Source organism: Nothobranchius furzeri, chromosome 2, assembly GCF_043380555.1.
Source record: "Nothobranchius furzeri strain GRZ-AD chromosome 2, NfurGRZ-RIMD1, whole genome shotgun sequence".
Taxonomy (NCBI): Eukaryota; Metazoa; Chordata; class Actinopteri; order Cyprinodontiformes; family Nothobranchiidae; genus Nothobranchius; species Nothobranchius furzeri.
The window spans coordinates 78,270,771-78,297,899 of NC_091742.1; the positions used below are offsets into that span (position 1 = coordinate 78,270,771).

The following is a 27,129-nucleotide window of genomic DNA, read 5'->3' on the forward strand; positions in this document are numbered from 1 at the left end:
TGACTGGCAGCCAATGAAGCTGGAGGAGAAGCGGGGTGATGTGGGTGTGTTTGGAAGAGGTAGGCGACCACGCCCCCCACTGTCACCTGCAGCACGAAGACATATTAAAACACCTGCGCCATGGCTAATAAACAAAAACATTCAATTTGGCGCCTACAGACCTTTTTTATATTTAGAAACATTTGATATAGAATTTAAGTTTAAAATATGTTTTGTTTCTGTTTTTTCTAGGAAACCTGTTATTTTTTTTAAATTAAATTTCATTCTACATCCCACCAAATACAAATTTGGGTGTCAGGAGGTTAAGTGTCTTTATAGGTGACGTTCTGTTCAGACACCAGACCAGCAGGTGGCGATAACTCACAAGTTCATTGATTGCTGACCACCACCACCAGGAAGAAGAAGAAGTGAAGGAGCGTTAGCAAAGTTAGCTTGTAGTTGTTTGTTGTGTGAGGTGAATAGTTGAGTCTCTGGTAAACATGTATTCAGGAGAGTCTCTGATGGAGTTTGTCAACAAGCAAGTAGCTACTGCTAGAAAAATCATCAGGAAGGTTGAAGAAGCCTTGGCCCAGTTCGAGGAAGGGCTCGGCGGTCAGCACAGACTGTCGGATATGAGCTCGGAACCACGGAGCAGCTCATACAGAGCAGGTAAGAAACACCAGCGGGACTCGTGCAGAGACGGACTGGGACAATAATTTAGCCCGGGGCCGTGTCCTGTTATTATTTAAGGCGTGTAGAGAGCTGCTTTCTTGTGTAGATCATCTCCAGCTAGCGGACTTTATGCTATTAATGTTTTACTCCCAGGGGAGGAAGACTACTTTGTTGCTGCTACGCATCCATAAATGATTATTTTTCAGTAGGTTGGACTTAAATTGGTATAAAAATCATGAAAAAAAAAACCGGTTCAAACAAGACTATGCGACCTCCTGAAGCCATCAGTGAAAAACAAGCCCCCACAAAGCGGGTGAAAAATTGAAGCAAACGTGGAAATGAAATAAATTGCAGTACCACCCTCTTCCGCTGGGGGCTGGTGTCAGAAGCGAGCAAATCCTCATTGACTCATGTTAAAAATACCAATTTCACAGCAGAAATAAACATGTTTACAGCCTGGTTCCAAAACATGTTTTTGGTTTAAATGATCTAGTTTACACTCATGACAACTCTGAGGGGGGTGAATTTTTTTCTCACTCTTCTGTTTAAGTGTATTAAAAGCCTAAAATTCGGTATAATTAATGAGCATCAGACCCATGTGACCACAGAGCTAGCTCCGTGGAAAGGCCTCAGTATGAGCCTTGGTCTGGCCTGGAAACTTTTCGCTCATTTTCAGTCTCTCAACTTAGACCATTAGTTGTAGCGTTTGTGCGTTCTTTTTTGGATATTATTTGTGCAATTGTTGGACAAAATGACTTGCTGTGGCATTAATTGCACTAATAGAGCGTCCAAGGAGTCTCCACTTCATTTTTTTCGGTAAGTAAAATTATATTTATGTATTTTAGGTCACTGCTGAGCTTAGATTTTAACATGTACTGTTTAACCATGAAATTTAAATGTAATAGGGTAAAACCCAGTGCATTTAACATAATGCTGCACTTTAGAAAAATATAATGATGAATGACCCGCACTTGTATAGCGCCTCTCAGAGTAGGGTTGTCACGATACTAAAATTTCAAACTTGATTCGATACTTGAAGAAAAAAAAACTCGATACTCGATTTCGATACTATTTAAAAACACCAATTTATTGAACAAGTTTATTCAAAAAATAACATTCCTCAATTTATATTGCAAAAATTAAATGTTAAGAATTAAGTGTATAAAGTGCTTAAACCTTTCAAGTATCAGCATTTTTTAAAATGTGCATACAAAAACTGGCAAAAGTTAACACTTTAAATCATGAATTGTCTCACTATATATACACTATTTGCAGAGTGATGTTTTGCTGCTTAAACTCTGTTTAAGGTGCATTTTTGTCATAAGATGTAATGCCATATGTTTTGTTCTGTACTTTTGAACAACTCTGTTGGTCAGTAAAGGGAGAGAACGAATTTCTCCACAGTAGGACAAAGGTACATCTACCGGTAATCTTAATAAAAACAGATTGGCGCACGGCAGTGACGTCATTAAAAGCGCCGGTTAATTAGCCGCAGCTAGTCTGTTTACGCCTAGAAATCCCAGACCCGCTCCAAACGAACAGGGGGAATCACGTTAATGATTCCTAACAAAACCTTTCGACATGAAGATGTTTTGGTGCAGATAATGTCTTATTTCAAGGCTGCACCATGGGTGCCCGTCCGCACCCGTTATATGGATATACACTGATGGCGATTCGCCGATGGATCTAAATACCCCGGGGAATCCAAATAGCACCAAAGTTGTCAGCATGAGTAAACAAACGTACTGCATGCTAGAAATTAAGTCCGGGTTGCAATAAATGGGAGTTTTCCTTTAAGCACATAAGCGTGAATATACAACTACGTGTCAGACTTGGTATGCTAATTAAGTTGGGCTGTGAAGCTTCTCCCAAATTCGCCGTTTATGTTTTTGTTTCTTTATTTGGCAGACAAAACTTGGATCGGAGACAACTCGCGTGGGAAATTGCAATATACCCATGCGGCGTCTGCTTCTTCTGTTTGTCTGGGAGGCGGAGGTTGCTTTACGGCATCTGGCTGTCGTGCGTGTCGGTGTACTTGAAGAAGGCTGTGTATAATAGTCCATAATATCGATACCACAGGGATGGAATATCTAAGTTAGATACCACTTTTAGTATCGATTTATATCTAGGTATCGATTTTTTTGACAACACTATCTCAGAGTAAGGACTCCAAAGCGCTTTACACTACAGTGTATCATTCATCCATTCACACACACATTCACACACTGATGGTGATGAGCTAAAATGTAGCCACAGCTGCCCTTGGGCACACTGACAGAGGCAAGGCTGCTGAGCACAGGCGCCACCGGTCCCTCCGACCACCAGCAGGCAAGGTGGGTTAAGTGTCTTGCCCAAGGACACAACAGCAGAATTCTCTGTCCGGAGCCGGGATCGAACCTGCAACCTTCTGATTACTGGACAACCCGCTCAACCTGTTGAGCTACTGCTGCCCCATAACATGTTGGTGGAGCTGGGTTCCGACTATCGGCTTGTGGAGCTCTCGGGAGACCTCTGTTTTCCACCTGGTTCTCCCCACCCCACAGCTCGGCGCATCTCTCTCTGATCGCGACTTCTGTCTGATGCGCGGGCTGCCGGCTTGTGGAGCTCTGGGATGGAAACCTTTCCACCTGGTTCTCTCCAGCGGCAGCTCTGCGCATCTCAGATCGCAGCGGCGCTTGTCTGCTGTGCGGCTGCCGGCTTGTGGAGCTCTCTGGAGACCTCTGTGTTCCACCCGGTTTTACCCAGCGGTCAGCCCGGCGTATCTCTGACTCAGAAGCTCTGGTGTTGTGCACAGTTAACTCCGGTTGTAGCTAGGTTGCTACTTCCATTAGCTTAGCTCCCACCTCCGCGTTAGCTTTGGGTTAGCTTTAGGTTAGCTTGTAGCTAGTTGGACCGGGTGTTGTCAGTTGATCCCAGCCTTACAGCCCCACCCTCAGCTCCACCTCTCTCCCTTTTTGTGGAATTGTCTGGGCTTGGCGGAACCTGTGACACGGTCAAAATGGCGGTGGTGGCCACCTCCCATTTTTCTTCAAAAACGTGTTATTGGAGCCTATGGAAACCCATTGTCCAATATTTATATGTCGATGGTCAAAAAGGCTGAATCTCTATTCGTTTTTATTCTCAGTTTGGCCCTCCCCATTTGCTGGCATGGTACATTCCTATTGGATCAGTAGTACATGGAAATGTGTAGAGACCTGTGTGCGTAACAAATCTCATCTTCAATGAATAATATGTGAAAATCATAGGTGGTGGCTTTATCTAGTCCGGTGTTTCCCAACCCTGCTGTCCTCAGGGCACACTGTCCTGCATGTTTGTTTTCCATGTTGCCGTTTTAACTGCTGCCACACACCTGACTTAAAGGAATAAGCGATTAACAGGCATCTGCAGCATGTGATGTCCTCCTGAGGAGCCAACGTAAATCAAATGTGCCGAAGCAGAGACATGGAAAACATTTAGGTTTGTGCACGCATGCGCGATATTAGCAATCCAGCTCAGCATTCAAATCAGAACAACCGGAGAAATAACACATCATGACGAGCCGGCAACGGAGCTCAAAGGTTTGGGAGCATTTTAGGAAAACAAATGAGAAGCAAGTAGAGTTCAAACTCTGTAAGGTGAAACTATCATTTCACGGGAGCACATCGGCGATGCACGAGCACCTTAAGAGGAAGCACGTCACGGCAGAGAATGAAGAGTTGCCTCTGTAAGTTTACCTCTTGTTAGCTGCTAGCATCATAGGTCTAGGAACAACTGTATTTTATTATGTTTAGAACATGTTTGTATGTCACATATTTGCTCTAATGTTACAAACGATAAGGATTTATTTTATGTCGCTACGTTACAGTGCTAAAAAATCGCTCTTCTTCTACAATGGACGAGTTTCTTACAATGCCAACCACGTGCACACCTCAACAAGCCAACATCCTGACCATTTTGAACATGCTGGTAACGGACATGAGACCCCTGTCCATGGTCAGGGATCAAGGTTTTAAAGATATGATCAAGAAGTTCAACCCAGAATACTATGAAAACTATCTACCAGGCCGATCACATTTCACCACCATGATGGAGAAGAAATACGAGACGACCTTCCAGAAGGGGTGTGTGTGTGTGTGTGTGTGTGTGTGTGTGTGTGTGTGTGTGTGTGTGTGTGTGTGTGTGTGTGTGTGTGTGTGTGTGTGTGTGTGTGTGTGTGTGTGTGTGTGTCTGTGTGTGTGTGTGTGTGTGTGTGTGTGTCTGTGTGTGTGTGTGTGTGTGTCTCTGGACACATAAAAATAACAGTAGAATTTAGGGCTGCAACAACGAATCGATAAATTAGATGAAAATCGATTACTAAAAGCGTTGGCAACGAATTGCGTCATCGATTTGTTGTGTTGCACAACTCTTCCAAAAGCCCCCTCCCCTCCCGCCCGCCGTTGTGCGCAGACCGCAGAGCCGGCAGGTGTTTGGAAGAGGAACATGGCGGAAGCAGCGAGACCCAAAAAAGTAAAAACTTGTAAAGTTTGGGAGCATTTTCAGTTAAATCAGGCGAAGACATTCGTTACCTGCAATGTGTGTAGGTCAGACTTAGCATGGCACGGGAGTACTACAGTGATGATGCAGCGTCTGAAACGCAAGCATGTCAGAATCATCAGCGAGGAAGGAGAGAGCTCGGTGTCCGGGTAAGTTAAAAACTTTTCAAAAGTGATTCACCCAGGCCCCGGATTATTACACACGCTAGACATGCCCAAAGCTCTAAAAAAAAGTCTATAAAATCGTAAGTGCGACGCTATTAGATAAAGGGGGGGGGGGGGGGGGGACTCGCGCTGCTGCGAACCGGTTCCGCCGTCACATTCCCGCAGAAACTGGTTGATCACACCGGGGCCAGACTGCTAACATGTGGCTTTACAACCACAATGTCCTCAGAAGCGAAAACGCTTTTAAAAGGGAGGAAGGAGTCCTAACTGTTGCTGCAGGCGTGTTGTGTAAGTGCAGTTATATACTGGTTAATATATTTTTGGGTTCAGTTGCTTTCATGTGGCCTAATGTGAGTCTATTTGCGATCATTGGAATGATCAGCAGCATTTCTTGATGTGACTTTATGGCAGTTGCCCAGGGCATCATCGCAAGGAGGATGGCATTCATTTATTTTATTTGGTATTTTTTCAGTCATTTTTGGAAATAGTGATTAATTTTGATTAATTCACAGCCTATGTTTAATTACATTTAAAAATTAGTTGTTTGACATCCCCAATTATAATAAATGTCTACAGATGAGAATTGCCTTTAAAGAGCAAGTCACCCCCAAATAAGCTTTTTTTTGCTGATAAACTAAATAAACGAGTGTCTAATCGTGCTGCTGACACGTGTAGTCAATAATTTGGCACTTCAGTGCATCTTAGTTAAAATTTAAATATTCTGCCTAAAACTGGCAGTGTTGTGCCGTTGTCAGGTAAAAACTCTGCACTGTTTTTTCATTTAAATCTGCCACCGCTATTGGCTAAGAAGTATGCTATGATGTAAACTGGTACATTATGATGTCACAATGCTGTCGTGAGCCTGAGTGTGTGTGTATTTGTTAGCGGCTCTGCCCTCTCGGTCTGCCAGGCAACAGCATGTGTTGCATTTTTCAAACATGAAGTGGGAGTGGAGTTAGACTCTGGTAGGAGTTGACTTGCTCTTTAAGCTGTTTAACTTGGACCAAACATTTTAGGTCACAGATAGGTGTAGCTTAGGGTCTCTGTCTATACACCTTATAAGACAATTTAGGTGATGGCATGTTGTTTTTCTGCTATTGAACTGTTTTCTAATAATGTTGCGTTTAATAAAGTGAAGGAAGGAGAGAAATAACGTTTCCCTAGCAGTTTTTAAAAATGTCCCCATGTAATCCGATTAATCGATTAATCGTGTCGAGACCCCATCCGATTCATCGATTATCCAAATAATCGTTTGTTGCAGCCCTAGTAGAATTTAATGCATTTTATGATAAGAAACTAATATTGGTTAATGCATAGTATATTTTTTTTCTCTGTGTTATAGCTTAACATGCTTTATTTGAAAAACATTTATAAATTTGGCATCTGAACTAACTTTAATATGTTTTATCTTTAAGGTAATGCAGGCCCTCAGAGCTGTGAATGGTTCCCTGACTGCTGACTTGTGAACCAGCCGCGCTACAGAGGCGTACCTTGGTGTGTCCTGCCATTTTCTGAGCAACGATTGGAACATGAAAAGCTTCAACCTTTCCACCATGTCTCTAGAGGAGAGGCACACTGGTACAAATATAATGAATTGGATTGAAGAGGTTTTAGCTAAGTTAGAAATCGTGCCTGTTTAAATTAAAGCAGTAGTTCATGAGAGTGGGTCTAATGTGGTAGCAGCAATGAGACCGCATGAAGAGAAACATGCCTGGGCCTCTATTCGCTGTGCTGGACACACACTCCAGCTCCTAATGAACACTGCTCTCAAAGAAACCTGCATCAGCAGAGCATTATGTGCTGCTAGGCAGCTAGTGGAGCACTTCAACAAAGTTGAGCTGGCAAGTACAAAGCTGAAGATGAAACGGGAGCAAATGAATGTGAAAAAAATATTCACTGATCCAAGATGTCAGCACAAGATGGAACAGTACATTCCACATGATAGACAGACTCCTCGAACAGCGATGGCCTCTCACTGCCACTCTTTCAGATCCTGAGGTGAAACCAAGAGGGAAGCAGTACATCGACTTGAAGCCAGAGAAGTGCTTGATGAACTCAAGAAAGGGTTGGTGCCTTTTGAGACCGCTTCTGTTTACCTTAGTGGTCAACAGTACACAACCATTTCAGGTCTTCCACAGGTCATCGAAGGTCTGACACGGTCTGTAAACTACAGCCAATTTCAGACAAGCTCAGGGAAATCTTCCAGTGCAGATGCAGAAAAAGGGATAAAGCAGAGATGGGGAAACACCTGTACAGTTTTTGAAGGGAAAGAAAACATGGTTGTTCTTGCAGCTGCCTTGGACCCCAGATACAAAAAGCTAACATTTTTGGCTCCTGAAGATGTCATCAGAGTGCAAGGGACCATTGAAGTGCTTGCTGTCAAAGAAGAAGCAAAAGCTGGAACAGGTGAGCTTACACAACTGCAGAGGGCTGATGATTCAGGTGTAGTTGAGAAGTCTGCTCTGGATGCTCTCCTTCAGTCCGATACAGAAAGTGATGATGAGAGTGAGCAGGAGGAGGAAGATGCCCAAGACAGAAGGGTCCAGATAGTGAGAGGGGAAGTAAAGGTGTATCTTTGAGAAGCTGCAATTTCTGAGAGAGATGATCCTCTCAAATGGTGAAGTGAAAATGAAGGCTGTTTCTCCACACTTTCTAAGCTGGCTAAATCTTTTCTGTGCATCCCTGCCACTTCCACCCCATCTGAGCGGATCTTCTCTGCAGCTGGGAGCATCTGCTCTCATGTTAAACATGTTAAAATGCTATCTTTCCTGACTAAACCAGAACCTTGTGTGACTATTTTAGCAGGATACATTTCAGTTTGTGAGCACAAGTCATTTTTTAGTTTTAGTTTTAGTTGCTTACACCCATTTGACATTGTAGCACTTGTATTAACATGTTGCAACAACAAAGTTAATTAAAAGTTGTTTGATAAGCAATAAACTTGTCTTTATTTTTCGATTGCACGTAACTTCAAACTAGAAGCTAATGATGGGTATATAGAGCATCGTAGTGAGTGCAATAGGCTAAACTTCAGAATTAGAATGTTTTATTGCCATATGTGAGAGAAATCAGAACATTAGGAAATTGCTGCAGTACTTTAATGCATGACACACGATTAGTCGACTAATCGTCAATAAAACTTGCCATAAGTCGACTTATAAATGAATCGTTTGTGGCAGCCCTGAAGTTTATGTTAATCAGTCATGTATGGCAGGCCACTAGAAAGTTCCACTAGCTCCGTGGAGATCTGGAGCTTTCAGACTGTTGTAGAGTGCCGTTCATAAACCCGTTCACACGCCAGAATGAGAGCTCACTTTATTATTCATCAGGAAAAATAAGTGAGAGTTTGGTTTACGTTCACCAAAAAAAAAAGAACAAGTTCACAAATGATTGTTAAATAACTTGTTCAGGCAGTTCTTTTTATAAAATATCTAACTATAAATATCAGATGGGAAACGGGGAACTAGACAACACCAGTATAATACATATTATGGAGCCTTTTATAACAAGAGCCTGGCATTTCAGGCCCATCATTTTGTTGTTTTATTTCATATTTTTAAATCCATCCCTAAGACCCACGTGGTAGGGGTGAGGTGGTGCCCACTCCTCACCCCTGCCACATGAACCCTATGGGATAAACCATCAACCCTGCGCAATGGTCAACTTTCCTCACGGGGTCACACCCATTAGGACGGTGGGAGGGTTAAACATGAGAGAAAAGTGAAAAGGTAATGCATATCTGAAAAAAGTGCATAAGGTGTGTAGTGACGGGTTTTTGCTGCAGTGCGCTTGGACAAGCTCATCTGTGGGGACAGGAGCGTGCGCTGCGCCGAAGCTGGAGCGCATCAGTAAGCTGCGCTCCCGCACAGGGGGAGGAGATGCAAATCTGTTCAAATGCTGGAAACAAAACTGTTGAGAAATGGAGTCTGGTGTGTTTTCGTGTGTGTGTTAGGAAGTTGCTGCAGTACTTATAAAATACTTAATAAAATACTTTTCCTTATAGAATACCAACATGCATATAATTTGTCATCCACAAGGGGGTGCTGCAGCACCCTCAGCACCCCTACTTCCCACAGCTTTGTACTCAGCTTCAGCTCAAACTGTATGACTTCCTCGCAGAGCAAATCTTATGAGTTATGAGCTCACACTGTACAACCCAGTTCTCTGATGTGACTCGACCGCTCACACTGTACGGCTGGTAGCAGCACGTCGAACCCAAAAATATGCTGAAAATAGCGGTTTTTACACAACACGCCATACTTTTTTTGTGTTATTGATGTCTGTTGTCCTTCGGGGGTACTGTAGAAGTACACACAGGGATTTATGTGGTTGGATGAGGAAGACGAAAGAAAAAAGTAAATCAATTTATTGTGATCAGTTTAAGTTGACATAAACATGGCAAACACACGTTGACAATCCTTGTCATTGTGTGCGTTAAATAAGTGTATAAATAAGAACGACCAACGTGTGTTAACTCATTCACTGCCAGCCTTTTCCTTATCGGTAAAGCCCTTCGCTGCCAGCGTTTCTCAACGTTTTTACTGTTTTTTTAAGAGTCACAGAACGTTGCACGCTAGGATGATCTCAACGCCAGAACTACCAAAACAAAGAGTAGATTCACCTCTTACATTAGGAAGAATTTGCACGTTTCGAGCGTTATCCGTTCTTTCGTAATCCGTTGACAAATTGTGATCGGCAGAAGCTTTTCCGGTTCGCGCCTCACGTTTTTTACAGCAACGGCCCAAAACCATCTCCTAACACATGGATTTTCTGCTTCCTGGTCACGTGACATGTGACTTATGCAGATGAAGATCGGCTTTAGAGCTGAGATGTTTGTTCTCACGGTGCGGGGGCTCGTTCCGATGCCCACACAGTAAAAAAATGCAAATGATGACTTAAGTTGTCATTGGCCGTGAATGGATGGATTTAAAATGAAGACTTTAGTCATCAATGGCAGTTAATGAGTTACTAGGGAAATAGCTGGCGAGCCATGCTGATACATGTTTGTCCATGAGCTGTGAGCGTTACAGCTACTTTTTGGGTCTTAGCCGCTCACAGCGCCACTTCAACAATGCAATATCCTTACAACCGGGGTCCGAAATTAACACTCGCCAAATGCGAGCAAATTGCTCTATTTGGCGAGTAAATTTTTGAGCTCTACCTGCCACCTGGCGAGTAAATGTTCGCACCAAATTAGTTATTTTTATCAGTCATCTTCCATGGATTTCTGATCCTCCTCCCGCCTGCATCCAACGTACACAAACGTACGCGAAACGTGAACGCCGCATCCAACGTCATTTCCACCTATCCCATTCAATCAGTTTATCAAGTTAGCAGTTAGCTTCGTGTTAAAACTAGCGGTGAAATGTGACGGTTTTTAACCGGAGTCAGCCAGCCTTCCAAAAGAAAACTCGTCGAACTGGAAGAAAAACCACCAGGACCAGTGGCAACCAGAAGATTTTGTGAAAAGTGGCGAACTGGAGATGGCGGAGTCGTGAGACAATGGCTACATTGTTGGCCACGTAGCGTTGCTGCCTTTCACAGACACTTTTTCTGCGTGTGCTGCAAAAAGTATAGCCGTCTTCTATCAACTGTCCCTCGGCATTCTTCAAATATCCAAAAACTGTCCATACTTCCTTCTTTGAGGGATAATAAATGTCCTGAGTGCTTAAGTGCGCATGTGCCACCGGCTTCTTCAGCAAATGATACGGTGGCTGGTAAGGGTCACCGTGCCTACGCCGCAGCCACGGTAATCCACCGAGATAATTTTTTTCTTTTTTTAAAACAAGACGGTTATTATTATTGTCAACTTTTTTACCGGGGTTTACAGCTACACCGGTTACCGTGACAACCCTGCCACACTTTCAGATATTCTCATGGTGCAGCTGTGTTCTCCAAAGATCAAGGACTATGACCCAAATGAGGCTGTAATGCTTTGGCACAAAGACGGTGTCAGAAGCAGGAGGCCAGACTTCATGGACAGAGAAAACAAGGAGTCTGATTAGATTTCAATGAAATAGTTCATAAAAACATCTCTAAAATAAATAAATAAATAGTAAAAATGACAAGAGGTGTTTTTCTTATTCATTGATGTTTTAATTATTTTGTCACTATGTTTGGAATCAACATAATATAGAATAACATGCTTTAGGTAGATCTAAATCATGTAGAATTTTGGCCGGTAAAAGATATGCTTGGCCGGTAGATTTTCATCATCTACCGGCCAACTTGGCCGGTGAGTAAAAAATTTAATTTCGGACCCTGCTTACAACAGATGAGCAAAATATCAAACACGCCAAAAATCCATGCAAACTCATGGTTGCTGATGTGTAGCTGGTCATGTGGTGTTAATCGCGTATCGTTACCCCCTGTGTACTACACAACGCTCAGCGCAAAATTCGCCCTGATCTTGTAGGTTCTCGCACGAGGGGAAAATTGGTTTAAAAAAGTGGAAAAGTCGCAGTGTATGCCTAGCTTAACAGGGTAAAAGGTTATCATGAATTAGACTTTTTTTGATAAGTTGGGTTTTATCTTTTGACCTTGTGTCGGTGTACTTAACAATAAACAGACTACCGAAAGGAGGCAGGTTTATGAAGGCCTCCAGTCAAAGGAAGAAAAATATTTTCTTTTTGGTGATGGTGACCTGAAAGCATTTTATTATCTTCTATAGATACTTACTAAATCAGATAATGTAAAAGATGTTTCTTCTACACTATCAAATGTTTTATTCATGATTTACTCTTTACCCTCACACTGTTATTCAGTCAAAATTTGTAACTCGCTGATAGCATTTTTTAATGAAAAGATTAAAAAAAAAATCACCAGGGTATGGGCTCCCTCTGGTGTCTTTGTCTCCGATGAACACTTTCCTCTGACTTCCACATTCTCAGAATTTGAACTTCCTTCTGCTTCAGAGATTGCAGACCTTATCCGTAGCTCCAAATCTTCCACTTGTCTTCTGGATCCCATCCCTACTAGTTTACTTAAAACTTCTGTGTCGGCCTTGCTTCCAATTATATCTGTTATCCACTCCTCTCTTGTTACGGGTGATGTCCATCAGTCACTGAAGTCAGCTATAATTAGCCCTATACTGAAAAAACCTGGGGCTGATCCAGATGACCTAAATAGTTTAGTCCCATTTCTAATTAGAGGTGTGAATCTTCACTTGTCTCCCGATTCAATTCGATTACGATTATTGGGTCAACGATTCAATTCGATTCGATATCCCGATGCATCACGATTATTTCATATTGATTTGTTTTCATCGATAAATAGAAGATGTCAGATAATTGCTTTTTATTTTTTTTTATCTAAAACGTAAGTGACACAACCTGCCATCCCTCAAAAGCTCTCCATTCACAACAGGTTAGGACAAAACATTTAAACATTTAAGAAGATTTAACAAAGTAAAACAATCTGTTTCCTCGTTCAACATCACGCCTCAGGCTGAGAAAAACACGCTTTGCAAAAACTCACAAAATCTAAAAAAGTACTGAAAACCTACAGGACACATAATGTAATAATAAAATACATAATGGGTTCATATATGAGCGTTTAATGTCTCTGAGCAGCTTTAGAGTCAAATATTTATGCTGCAGTTGAAGGGTGTCAGAAATAACTCCAAATGAAATGTTTGACTTAATTTCATTTGAACCCAGTGGTTCATTTCTGACATGTTGGAGAATGAATCAAGTTCTGTTTGATGCAGAAAATAAAAAAACATAAAACAAATTCTACACTTCTAATAATATTTAAGATGTGTGTTTTATTCTTTCTGATAATAACACCAGCAGAAGGCTGTGGGCTGGATTAGGATTAAATTACCCAGTTGATGGATCTCCTTCACTAACCAGCTAAGTACAAACCTTTCCACAAACCTGTCCTGTGTGACCCTCACCCTTTAACCCTCATGTCCATGCTGTCTCTGGAGGAGCAGATAGGAGACAAGATCTCCTGTAACCTAAAATGAACCAAAGCTTCCTCCCAGCTTCTCTTTAAGCTGAATTTAACATCAGTTTATCTTCATGAAAAAAAAGAATAAAGTGGAACAAGAATTTCTATCTTCTATTTCTCTCTCCTTTTAACTTCTCCGTGTCCCTAAATAAAAGAGAAAGACGATCACGCTGCAGCCGCCGTCACTGACCCCGCCCCCTCCCCAAGACCGGATCTCCCTACATTACAACAAGCGGTCTGACTGAGCGCTTCCAGGAGAAATAATAAATTATGAAAATAATAACGCGTGTTTGGAGCAACGGTTTGGAGGAGCGTCCTCCGATCTTCTCTCGTGTGAGCAGACAGTGTCTCTCTCTCTCTCGGTCGCTGATAGAGCGAGCGGCGCGCGCAGCACGACAACCCGCTCAATTAACATAATTCACGGCCCAAATCCAACAGAACCGGTCGGGCTGATTCGGTTCCGGTTTGGTCTCAGGTGACAACTCTAGCGCTCAGCCCTGCAGTACCACATTAAGGCGGAGGTAAATGTGGAGGACACTCACTCTGACAGATTTGGATACGGCGCTGGTGCCGCCATTAAAAAAACAAAACTACATTCCACTATAATCGATTATGGCATACTCTTCTACAATGCAGAATCATTTATGTCCGCATCCCGATGCATCGATTATTTGATTATTTTCCTCAGCTCTATTTCTAATCCCCCTTTTTTTTTCAAAAATCCTGGAGAAAACTAGTTTCACAGCTCCATTCACATTTAACTCGCAATAATCTATTCGAACAGTTTCAGTCAGGTTTCCGTCCTCATCACAGTACAGAAACTGTCCTCATCAAAATAACCCTAACAATTTGCTAATGGCAGCCGATTATGGAGTAATTTCCATTCTGGTTCTTTTGGATTTTAGTGCTGCTTTAGATACAATCTCTCACTCCACTCTGTTGGCTAGGTTGGCATCTACTCTTATTTCTCTGACAGGACTCACATCATTCAAATGAAGACTTTTGCTTCCTCTCCATCTGGTGTCACTTCAGGGGTTTCTCAAGGTTCAGTACTTGGCCCTCTTCTTTTTATAGTTTATCTGCTTCCCCTCTGGGCTATTTTTAGGAATTTCAAGCTCCAATTTCATTGTTATGCTGATGATACTCATCTTTATGTTTCCACCTCTCCGTCTACTCTTCTTCCTCCAGTAGCTCTCACTGAATGTCTGGCAGAACTCAGGTCATGGTTTTCCAAGAACTTCCTATGACTTAACCCTAAGAAAACTGAGGTGCTTCTCATGGGTACGAAGTCTGCTCTGGGGAAGGCTGGCAGCTTCTCTTTAGTCTTTGAGAATGTCACTGTTTCCTGTGTGGATCAGGTTAAGAGCCTTGGTGTTCTGTTGGACAGTACTCTGTCGTTTCAGCCTCATACCAATTCAATTTGAACCAAAGTATTGTTGAGTTACCGCCATCAAAAACCAAGTATCATTAAAGTAGTAGTAACAAGAAATATTTACTGGTACCTAGGGATGTCCCGATACAACTAATTTCACTTCCGATACGATACTGATATTGCGTCCTTCAGTATTGACAGATACCAATATCAATCCGATACGGTATCGGCACAAATCATACATACTTTTACCTATCTCGTAGTTATATTACCCAATCGGAAAACAAGAGCCAGCAACAGTAAGTATGAAAAAAATGACAAATCTTTTTTAACCATTGGTTGCAAAAATGCAGGTGTGGAAACTTAAACCGCCTGAGCACCATTGGCAGTAAAATTTCTCGTTGTGCAGTAAATAATTGAGGACTTACCACCCGGCTGGCGCCCAAGTTTTGTTTGTCATTTATACCGATGTTCACCTCCCCCTGTGTTCACGCATTTGGGATACATCATGGCCGCGCCCTAGGGGTGCAACCAATGGATCATCATTAATCCGCGATCCTTTCAGATCTCTCTCTACAATTTGACACCCACACAGTTTGCAGATCGGCCGTGTGGAGGGTGGAGGCGCTACCTGTTCCATGCAAAGGAGAAACGCAGAGTGGTGGTGAGGGCGGAGGAGGAGAGGAGATTGAAAAACTTCCTGCATCGTTTAGGTCGCATGTATGGGAGCATTTTGGCTCCCCTGTAAAACACAATGATGATACAAATGGCAAAAATATACACACGCATGCGCCTCCAGTCTGACGGCGCGATACAGCGCCCCACACACCTTCCTCCGGTTGCTGTGAAAGGAGGGAGGGTATGGTACGTCCCGTGAAACATGCCTTGGAAATTTCATAAACGTCGTGGGACCTGTAACTATTGTTGGGGATAAGTCTGTAAAAGAGGACAAAAGAAAAATAAACAGCGCATTAGAAGGGTGAGGAGATGAACGAAAGCTGAACATGATGGGATAGTGTGTTTAAGTAGGGCAAACCGTTTTAACATTTAATCAGCAATTAGACCCCTCTGTAACGCCTGCTTTTATAGCAAGTTTCAAATTGAGCAGAAAATGTTGCAAAGCTGATAGTGTTTGTGTAGGATGTTTACAGTGCACTTATTGCACTTTTTTCTTTATTTTCAAAATGTTTATTTGGAAACCTTATTTAGTTGCATCTACACGAGCAAGGTTTTACTGAATTTATCTTTATCAGATACACATTGTTTTTTGAAAGTGTTATTTTATTTATTTATTTCAAATATTTGAAAACCTTACTTTCTTGATGCTACAAGGGTCAGTGAACTAAATTTCTGGTGATCGGATGAAGCAGCCCTCTGTATTTTATTTGGATTGGTAGTATGGAAGTTTACCCTTTTATTTCATGTTTGACACTTAAAAACTGTGTTACTGTCTAGTGGTGATTGGACTCTGGGCTGTTCAGTTTATATGACAGGGTTGTTTCTTTGATTGTGTATATTGCACTAGTATCTTGTAACCCTATCTTGAAATTTAATAAATATGCATATGAAACATTACAGTTGCATATTTATTTTTCAGGATGGACATTTTGTGACCTCATACTTATCTTAAGTTACCTTTTGAGACATGGTGCTATTGGGCTCCTACCCGTAGAGCTTTCTCAAGGACAAATACATGATTGTAGAGAAGAGTTTATTATAGCCTCATAAAATCAACCATAATGATAATAATAATGATTTTAAAGCAAACAGACCTCTAGTATCAGAATAATATCGGTATCGGCAGATTTCTAAATACAGGTATTGGAATCGGATCCAAGTGAAAAATTGTTGATCAGTGCATCCCTAGTACGACGCCCGCATCACTGCAGACGCAACACCAATCCGCTTATCGATCCCATGCTCCAGCTTTCTCTCACTCGTGAACAAGACCCCGAGATACTTAAACTCCTCCACTTGGGGCAGGATCTCATCCCTGACCCGGAGAAGGCATTCTACTCTTTTCCGACTCAAGCCCCTCCGTCTGTTCTTATTGTAATAAAAATTTTTGTCAATCACGTTGAACGATCAGCTAACCAAATACATGATTTAATAACAATCTTGAGATTTTAGGAGGAATGCAGAGAAGCACTGACAGACAGGACGAGAGCCTTAGGATAAACATGAGGGAGAGGAGAGGAGATGTGTCTGTGTTCTACGAGTGCCGGAAGAATTATATTATAAGAAGTATATTAAAATTATATTCAGATGTGTTTTCCAAGACAAAATTTGAAAATATTAACACCTTTTCCAAAACAGAAAAAAGATTCCATGTTGGTTTTTTAGTGTAAAATAGAAAATAAATGATAAACAGATTATCTGGTGCAGTTTTTCTGGAATGAGGAAAGATCTGTAAAAGCAAACTGTAGTAGTGTGATGCCTTAGCCTGGCAAGCCAGACTAAAGAAATATATCTGTCAGGAAACGTTCCAGGGATGGCTCTCGGTCGTGGGGCTGTTTCTACCTTTGTCTTTCAAACGATCACTGCATGCTACTGGACAATAAACAACGGGACGCACTCACTGCAACGCATGTCAGTCAAATAGGCAGTCCACTGTTGAAGAAGGCAAAAGTAAATAATTTTTCTAAAAATAAGACTTAAACACATCTATCTGCTCCTGATTCTAATAAAGCCCAAGTTCAAATACTCCAAAATTGATGTGAAAGTCGTTCCAAATAAGCTGTAGCCATCTTGTTTACCTACGTCGCATCATCCCACCCACCAAACCAATAGAGCACCTTGATTGGCCCACAAAGCCAAAAGAGCGCTGTAATTGATGCACCATTGTGGAACAATCACAGTGCTCTTTGGGTTTGACACCCCAGTAGAGAGCTGTGATTGGCCTGCCAGAATGCAGCTGGGGGCCACGGGGCCTTCCTAGCCTGTGGCCATAAACAGATCTTTGTGGTTGTTCAATGTTTATTTTCTTTAAGTAAGAGCTAGTCTGAGGTCTCATTATTTTCCAAACATCTTTATTTGGAACAGATTAAAATAAAATGAGATTTATTTTTTATCACATTAATCTACATTTTCTTTTATCCTGTCCAGAACCTCCACAGCATCAAGTTTGGGAAAAAGAGAAGGTTCTGACTGACCAGCAGCTCTTTAACCAGGAGTCGACCTCCAGTTTGGACCAGGAGGAACTAGAACCTCCACTGATCAAGAAAGTCCAGCAGGAGCTCTGTAGCCAACAGCATGAAGGGCAGTTCCTTCTGAAGCAGGAAAATGTTAACTTCATGGAGACTTCTTCTGAAGAAACAGACTGCCATGAACCAGAACAGAACAGGACCCAACCCTTGTGTCAGAGTTCTACAGAAGCTGAGAATCGAGATCAGGGTGGATGCAGGAAAAAAAACTCAGAATCAAAGGGCAATGAAGAACTGACACGTAACAAAAGACGTCAAAAAACCAATCATCGTAGAGACAGTGTAAATGGTCAAAAGCTTAAAAGGCAGAAGAAGGCTCACAGAGGTGAAAGGCCATTTTCGTGTGAGCTCTGTGGAAACTATTTCATTCACAAGTGTTATTTAAATGTTCACATGAGAACTCACACAGGTGAGAAGCCTTATTCATGTAAAACTTGTGGTAAATGTTTTAGTCTCAGTGGTAACTTGACTACACACATGAGAACTCACACAGGTGAGAAGCCATATCCATGTAAAACTTGTGGTAAATGTTTTAGAGGCAGAGGTGCCTTGACTACACACATGAGAACTCACACAGGTGAGAAGCCATATCCATGTAAAACTTGTGGTAAATGTTTTAGTGTCAGTGGTCACTTGACTACACACATGAGAACTCACACAGGTGAGAAGCCATATTCATGTAAAACTTGTGGTCAATGTTTTAGAGACAGTAGTTCCTTGACTACACACATGAGAACTCACACAGGTGAGAAGCCTTATCAATGTAAAACTTGTGGTAAATGTTTTAGTGTCAGTAGTGCCTTGACTACACACATGAGAACTCACACAGGTGAGAAGCCATATCCATGTAAAACTTGTGGTAAATGTTTTAGAGGCAGAGGTGCCTTGACTACACACATGAGAACTCACACAGGTGAGAAGCCATATCCATGTAAAACTTGTGGTAAATGTTTTAGTGACAGTAGTGCCTTGACTACACACGAGAACTCACACAGGTGAGAAGCCTTATCCATGTAAAACTTGTGGTAAATGTTTTAGTGACAGTAGTGCCTTGACTACACACATGAGAACTCACACAGGTGAGAAGCCATATCCATGTAAAAGTTGTAGTAAATGTTTCACACAGCGTGTTGCTTTGATTAATCACATGAGAACTCAACACATGTGAAATGTCTTTTCCATGTTTGTTCTGTAGGAGATTCAACCAGACATTTTCTTTCAACTTCTTATATGAAAATTCACACTTGAGATTTTATTCACAAGTGTGCTTTTATGAAAGCTTTGTCTACATTAAAATTTAGTCGAGGTTTTGTTTTTTTTATACATTTTTTAAAGTTTATTTTACAGTAAATCTCTTGGGTTACAGTATGAATGAATGCCTTGTGAGAACGTTTCTATATAAAAAAAAAGCTCTCCTGTTTCAAGAAGTAAAGGTTAGTCAGAAGAGTGGGTGGAAAATGGCAGGATTTGGAGTCTGACTCATTAATAATCATGATGTAGGAACATTTTGCCTCTGACTGACTAACAGCAATGTGGCTGTCTCGCTGCTCCCGTTTGTAACAATGCAGTGTAATTTGTGTGAAGGTTTCATTAGTATACATTAAGGACATATCAGCTGTAATGTCCATTTTTGGTTTGGGCTTTTATAAATAGCTAATTTTTGTTGAGTTTTTGCTCTCCCTCCCAAATCATCATGTTCGTGAGACTGTGAGAACAGTAGGGTGTGTATTTGTGGGAGATGCAGTCTCCCTGAGGTGATTGATCTGGTGAGATTAAAATCCAAATTACTTATTGGGCATAAATATGTATGTGTACACAGATTGGGTAACTTGGAGTTAGAGGGGTGGTCCCCTTTGGTAATTTGGAGTGTTGCATCCTTGTATCAGTCAGTGAAGGGCGGACCCTTCAGAGGATTGTAAGGAAAATCCTCCCACTGACTTCAGTGTATAGGGTTAGGGTTAACCCTAACAGTGTATACACGTCGGAAAAGAATAGAAACACTGGGAACACGATGTTTTTCCAAGGTGATTTAGCATTTTCTGACCTAAAATTAATGCAGAAAAGCTTATGGGGAGATGTCTTCATAGTAGCATGGTCGACCAGCTGCATAGAACACTAATCCTTAGGTTGTCAGAAAATATGTGTTATTTGTTGGAAAATATGTGTTCTTTTATTTATGCTAAGGATTTTATTTTGAAGGTTTCCTGTGGTCTTTGTAAATTGAAACCATCCTCGTTCCATATGACTAAGTGTGTCGATTTAAAGGGTGAAGCTTTATTTTATGTTTTCAGTTATTGAGTTCTTGCTGGTTATCAGACTTCTAGCAATTCTGTATTTCAACATTATAGAATATATTTAGGTGCTGTATTCATGACCACAGCCTAAAGCAGAGATGAAACTGACTAGCAGTTCTCTATCAAACATTTTAGTTGTCATCTCTGGCATTACAGTTAAGAAAACGGAGGGAGGATGCACAAGCATAACAACAGAAAGCAAAATTTGTTATTGACGAGGAAGCAGTCAATAACAAAGGCATGGCTCTCTCTCTATATATATATTTAGAGTGCCTAGGTAGCACATAAAAAGGCAATTTAAAGGTTTTCTTAAAGCAGGAACGTTTAACCTGTGCGGCCAGAGCTCTCTCCTTCTTTAATACGTCATCCCAAAATAGAAGCTAATATCTTAATTTGACCTGGAATGAAAAATGTTGTTATAAAACCTTTTAAAAGTTTTTATTACGGAGGAGGCAGCGCTCATTTCTGCCTTCAGCCTGACGGTGCGCCGGAGTTGGCGCAGCGTGCGCTTATTGAGTGAATGTAGGATCTGCTCCATCACTGACATTCCAGGCTAACAAGGAGTTACGCTCTCGTGTCAGCAACTAACAGCAAGCTGCAAAGAAATATGCAGATGCAAAACGTGCAAGAGTGCCAAACATCAGGGAAGGAAGCTTTGTGAGAGTATGGAAGCTAGGTACAGGTACAGCCAAGTAGAAAAAATGCTATGGTCAGGCAGCATGAATTAACTACTTTATGGAGGATGCTGTTCCTCCATCTGATAAGTACAATTTGGGAAAAAGGATGAATTAGACTGCCTTCCAGGGAAGGTAGGTGAGATCTACAGATTGCAGATCACAACTGTGCCCCAAATATCTAGAGGACAGATGTCACAAACGATGAACGAGTGGTCAAAAGGAAAAGAAAGACAAAAACAAACACACAAGGGCAGAAAACAATTAAACCGATTAAAGAAAATATCAGCTCCAAGATTTAAGAGTGGTTTGGCTTTTGTAATGAAGTGCGTTTCATGCAGAAAAGGAACAAGTGCTGCACGGCTCAGAGGCTTACCAGCAACTGCTTCCTCCTCAATAACAAATTTTGCTTTCTGTTATGCTTGTGCATCCTCCCTCTGTTTTCTAAACTGTAATGCCAGAGATGACAACTAAAATGTTTGATAGAGAACCGTTAGTCACAGTTGTATCACTGCTTTAGGCTGTGGTCATGAATACAGTACCTAAATATATTCTATTGTTGAAATACAGAATTGCTAGAAGTCTGTTAGCCAGCCAGAACTCAATAACTGAAAACATAAAATAAAATAAAGCTTCACCCTTCAGATCGATACTGTTATGTGCAGCGCCCCTTTTTGGCCACAGGATGGCCTCAGCGGTCTTCTGTTTCGCCTGTCTCACTGTGAACAGGTGTTTATGATTATTCATAATCATGGATCAGCTGTTAAAAGCTGCCCTCTTGCCCTCATTCAGAGAGAAGGTACAGGGTAGTAAAGACTCTTAGGAGTTTGTGCTATTCTCTCCTCGTGTGCTTGGCTTAGTATTTTTCTCGTTCGACTTTGGTATTTGACTCATTTTGGAATTTGGATTTGGATTTAGGATTTGACTATTTGGTAACTTGACTTCGGACCGGCTTTAGATTTTGACTTTGGATAAACCTCGCTCTTTTTAGTCTCGGTTGTTTATTCCCATCCCCTTTGGGGTTGGTGTTTTCCGTTCTTCCCTTCGTTTTGTAGATAAGCTCCTTTGTGTTTTGTATATAGATATTTCTTTTAAGGTTGTAAGTATTCATTTTGTAATAAATTCCTTGTTTTTTAGCGACACTGCACTTTGTTATTATTTAATCCACACACCATTTTTATTACTCCCCTCCTCATCTCTCCTAGAGAGCCGGGGGACGTAATAGACACACTTAGTCATATGGGACGAGGATGGTTTAAATTTACAAAGACCACTGGAAACCTTCAAAATAAAATCCTCAGCATATTTAAAAGAACACATATTTTCCAACAAATAACATATATTTTCTGACAACCTAAGAATTACTGTTCTATGCAGTCCTTGTAGAGGGTAAAGTGCTGTTCTGTTTATCGCCAGCAGAGGGCGCAGATTTCCCATTCTTTCAAGGATACAAAACAGTGTTTGGAAGAAATTAGCTAAAGTCTTTTTACTAAAGCCTCATTTATGCTTCTCCGTCTGCGTCAGTGCGGAGACACGCAACGCCATTATCCGTCCTTGCGTAGGGCACGCAAGTACGTACGGAGTCGAGCCCACTTTTTTAAACATCCGTCGAACGAGACGGATTACGCAAGCTTGTGATTGGTCAGGACGCCGCTGTTGTTTACAGTGCCGCCATTGCAAAGAGAGCCGAGGATAACTAGCGGCAGACACGGAGAAGCTTGAAGAATACCTTGCGAAAAAACTCTAAAAATATGAACGTTTAATTCTCCCGTGACTGGAGGAGTGAAAAGATGCGCAGCAAGCGTTTTATTTGTGGACGGAAATTACAGGAAACGTGGGTTTAGAGGTGGGGAGCGCATGAAGCGGTGGGAGAATGAGAGAGAAATATGTCCGTGTTAAAAGTCTCTTATATACACGAAAAACCCAATATAAACACACGATCTTGGACCGATACATGACAGGATACCACAGAACAGCGCTACGCCCTCTGTGGTCCTGCCGGGCAATTGCTTTGCAACACTCCCCAGGAGACGGAGAAGTAAAAGAGCAAAACGCTTCTCTCAATCCGTGCGTGTCTGTCCCTTGCGGAGCTGACAGAGAAGCATAAACCAGGCTTAAGGAAGTTTTTAACCTTTATTAATCCAGATTCATAATCCATAGCCGTCACTCACAGGAGACACAATGCCACCCACCGCCTCAAACTGACCTACAGTGAAAGAAGATCAAACAGAAGACCTGCAGGCCTCTGGAGGTGTTGGTGATTTGGTGGGCGGTGGTGGTTGAGTGCTTTTGTTGTCTCATCGGCCCAACCTGGCGGTACCGGGCCCGGCAGCGCCGAACCCGGTGTGGAGTGCAAGAGAGACAGTCTCATGCAGACTGACCAATGAAGAGAGGGCCTCAAGTTAAGACCCTCTCCTCATTGGTCAGTCCACACGAGGTGTGTCAGAGGTTACCATGAGTGGGTTACATGATGTCAGGCATTCAAGTATTGAGTATATTTACTGCATATTACAGTAAAATATTCTGTATGTGACCATATTATGGTGATCCTTGGGTCGTGAAGATGGGGCTCTTGAATATTGTTGCCCAGGGTACAACGAAGTGTTAATCTGGCCCTGGTGGACTGTCAGTCGGTTGGGGGTGGGGCGGTGCAGAGACGTATGAAGACGGTCGTTCTGAGACATGAGACTGTATGTTTTTGGTGACCATTCCAGCAGGAGTGTGTAAAACAGATTATTGCTTAATTAAAATTGAATAAAAAATGTATATTTAACTTGAAATAAATTGTAATGAATTCCCACCTTGATTGTTGTGGTACAGCCATGGGAGGAAGTGATTTCTGTTTATTTCGGGTCCCAGCCAGATTCTTTGTGTTTACTTTTTTCTTCCCTCTCACTGTTTCCCTGCTGCTCTCTCCATCATCATGCTCACTTATTTATACTTCATCAGGTCAGGGTTACAAGGACTCATCATCTATCTATCAGCAGTAAAGAGTTACAGCTACATGTCACAAATGCTTCCTGGGAACTTTTAGTTATAATTAAAGTAAAATTATTTAAAATCCATCTAGGGTCATTCATAATATAACCAGGTATTGTATTTTGCCAAGAAAAGGAATCTATCACGTTAAGCTAACTTCTTGATGTAACTGCATCCACTAAACAGAGGATTATGTTCATGTGGGTCACCAGCATGAAGTTATTGACGTTATGAAAGCAAACATGGCTGGAATCAGTTTTACTGTAATCTTGTTATTATTCTTTAAGTGTACGTGCTGCTGTAATGAGTGAATGTCCCCACTGTGGGACTAATAAATCTATTCTGTTCTATTCAATACATTTTTATCAGCCAGTAGGAAAAAAATACGTTTGAGGAATTTTGACCTTTCTAGTCTTCCGTACAAATAACCTGGTTAAGAAGAAGGGGTTCATCTCCCAAACAGAGAAAACACACTAGTAACACGGTGAATTAATTCACCACGTAACCAACTAATGTAGGAGAGGGGCGTGTGAGTGAGTCACCGCGGTAGAAAGCCCAGCTTGCTGTGAGCTTGAGTAGCGAGCGATCTGTGGCTGATGAGTGAAAACAAGACAAAACACATTCAGGACTGAAGCTCCATCAGAATCGGCTTTATTTCTCAATAAAAGCTTGTCATTTTGGTGTCACTGTTCAGGGAGAGAGAACTGAGCCTGCCCGTCCCATCCGCTGCAGGTGAAGCTCACCGCTCCGCCCACCTCCCAGCCAGAGCGGAAAGAAGCACATCAGCTTGGATTATACATGTAGTGGGATGAGTCACCTGCCACCAAGTAATTGGACGACCTATCATTGAGGGAAGGCGCTAATATAAATAGGGCCTGAGGTGGTGCTACAGCGATCTTTTATTTTGGCTCAAACTTCCACTTCTTGTGTGAAGCGCCATTGTGTACCGGACTCCGGCGTGTCGGACTGTGAGTACTATCTAAAAACTTTATGGGTGCTCTACTCCTTTGTAGCTTTGCAGGAGGCTTTCTTTTCACACCGCCAACAGGAAGAGGAGACATTACAGGAATTTTCCCTAGCTTTAATGGCCCTCATGGCTGCAGTGCAGCAGCAGGCCCCCAGCGAAATGGTAAATGCTGAGGTGTTGCTATGAGACCAGTTCGTAGAATATGTGGTAGAAGGGTCCTTGCGCCTTGCATTGAAGCAGTTTGTGCGTGGGAGGCCTTCGGCTACACTATTAGATGTCCGAGCAGAGGCCATTCGGTGGGAGCGGGAGGGGATATCGGGAGGGCCTAGAAGCCGTGCCCACTCCATGCCCTCAGTGTTAGGTCTCCAGTATGGTGTGCAGTGTCCCCCCGCTGCAGGTGGCCCTGGTTTCTTCCCAGCTGCTGAGTTGGGTGAGATAAAGGAGATGCTAAAACTCCAACAAGATAAAATAAATAAACTTGCTCAAGATGTTTCTTCGCTGCAGGGTACACGAAAAAAACCTCGCCCCACTAATCACGGCCCCATAATATGTCGACGGTGTCAGCAAGCAGGGCATTATGCCAATGACTGCGATGGGGTTAGAGTCTCACGTCCCCAGCCCACCCAGCCACTACGTCCTACTGCAAGGCAATCGGAAAACTAGAGCCTGCCGAACAGCCAAGCCACAGTTCGGGGGGTATAATTAGTGGCTCACAACTGGTTGCTGCTAGTCAGGGAGAAGCCTCGAAGTTGGTGTCAGATTGCCCCCATGTGGAGGTACTAATGGGAGGCATAAATGTACCATGTTTGTTTGATACCGTTTCTATGGTATCTACGGTCACCGAGGGCTTTTTCCGGCAGCATTTTGAGCCTTGGAGGAATGGACCAACTGCAGTTCTGTAACTGGTTGCAGCTCAAGGCAGCCAATGGGTTGGCTATCCCTTATATTGGCTACCTGGAGCTACTGTAGAGTTATGTGGTAGATCACTAACAAATTGTGGTGTGTTGGTGGTCAAAGACCCCCTGTTACGTCCCCGACATGAGATGCTAAAAGTGTCAAGGATGGGGAGAACATAAGAACTGGTGGAGGAGTTTAAAATGGGTTTATTTGTACAAAAGGTATTAAAACACGAGCAAAACTGATTTCTCTAAAAGGTTAACAGTACAAAGCAAATTATCAACTATAAAACACCTGGTAAAAACTTATGTTAAAAGTTTTACCGCAACGAAGGTGTTTTAAAATCCTGAAGTTGATAAAAGTTCAAAACAATCCCCTGACTAAAAACACCTGGTAAAAACTTATCTTAAAAGCTTTACCAACACGAAAGGTGTTAAAACTGAAGTCAGGAAAATTGGCACAAACAAAGTTAACCTTAAAAACCGAACATACAAAAGATCCCACTGGATCATTCACAATTTCTCCTCAAGAGTTAAAAACTACAAAAGTTCCAAAACTCAAACAAATCCAAACAAACAGGGGTTAAAACTATACAAAACCAGGAGAACAGCAGAACCCCTGCACTGCTGCCTCCCAGACTACTGAAGGCACAGCCCTTTTATACAGGTGATGGCAATCAGTGAAGATTCCTTGCAGCTGTGCTCCTCAGCAGCCCGGGAGAGAGGAGGAGGAGGGGCAGTGTCAGGCTGATTCAGCAGGACTTGGTGATTCTGCTGCTTCTCTCCACTGGTCAGGCTGGCAGCCGTAACACCCCCACACATAAACAAGAAAAAGGATAAAAGTTAGTAACACCACAACACCAACTTTTAAAACTTTTTCTTAAAAACACTGGAGGACGGGGGGGGGGGGGGGGGGGGTGAAAAAGACTCTCTGAAGACTCTCAAGGGCGAAGGGGTCATCGAAGACTCTCAAGGGCGAAGGGGGCATCGAAGACTCTCAAGAGCGAAGGGGGCATCGAAGACTCTCAAGGGCGAAGGGGGCATCGAAGACTCTCAAGGGCGAAGGGGGCATCGAAGACTCCCAAGGGCGAAGGGGGCATCGAAGACTCCCAAGGGCGAAGGGGGCATCGAAGACTCCCAAGGGCGGGGGGGGGGGGGGGGGGGGGGGGGGGGGGATCGAAGACTCTCAAGGGCGGGGGGGGGGGGCATCGAAGACTCAAAGGGGCGGGGGGGGGGGGGCATCGAAGACTCAAAGGGGCGGGGGGGGCATCGAAGACTCAAAGGGGCGAAGACTCTCGAAGGACGGGGGCGAAGACTCTCGAAGGACGGGGGCGAAGACTCTTGAAGGACGACGAAGACACTGGAGGATTAAAACAGGAGAGACCCAGATAGAAACAGAACAGGCCATTTAAAAATCCCTACTCTTCATGCACTTTGCGGGCGGGCAGATTAAGCACATGTGCC

At 42.6% G+C, this 27,129-nt stretch overlaps 1 protein-coding gene across 1 annotated transcript; it reads left to right on the forward strand.

The window, feature by feature from the left end:
• The first annotated feature begins 264 nt into the window (after nucleotides 1–264).
• LOC129165513 (zinc finger protein ZFP2) lies at nucleotides 265–23,629 on the forward strand. The gene is given in 3 exon segments (XM_070548006.1): nucleotides 265–648; nucleotides 17,758–18,841; nucleotides 18,843–23,629. Coding segments are annotated over 3 exon segments (1,434 nt in total). The 5' UTR covers nucleotides 265–479; the 3' UTR covers nucleotides 19,024–23,629.
• The last annotated feature ends 3,500 nt before the right edge of the window (nucleotides 23,630–27,129 follow it).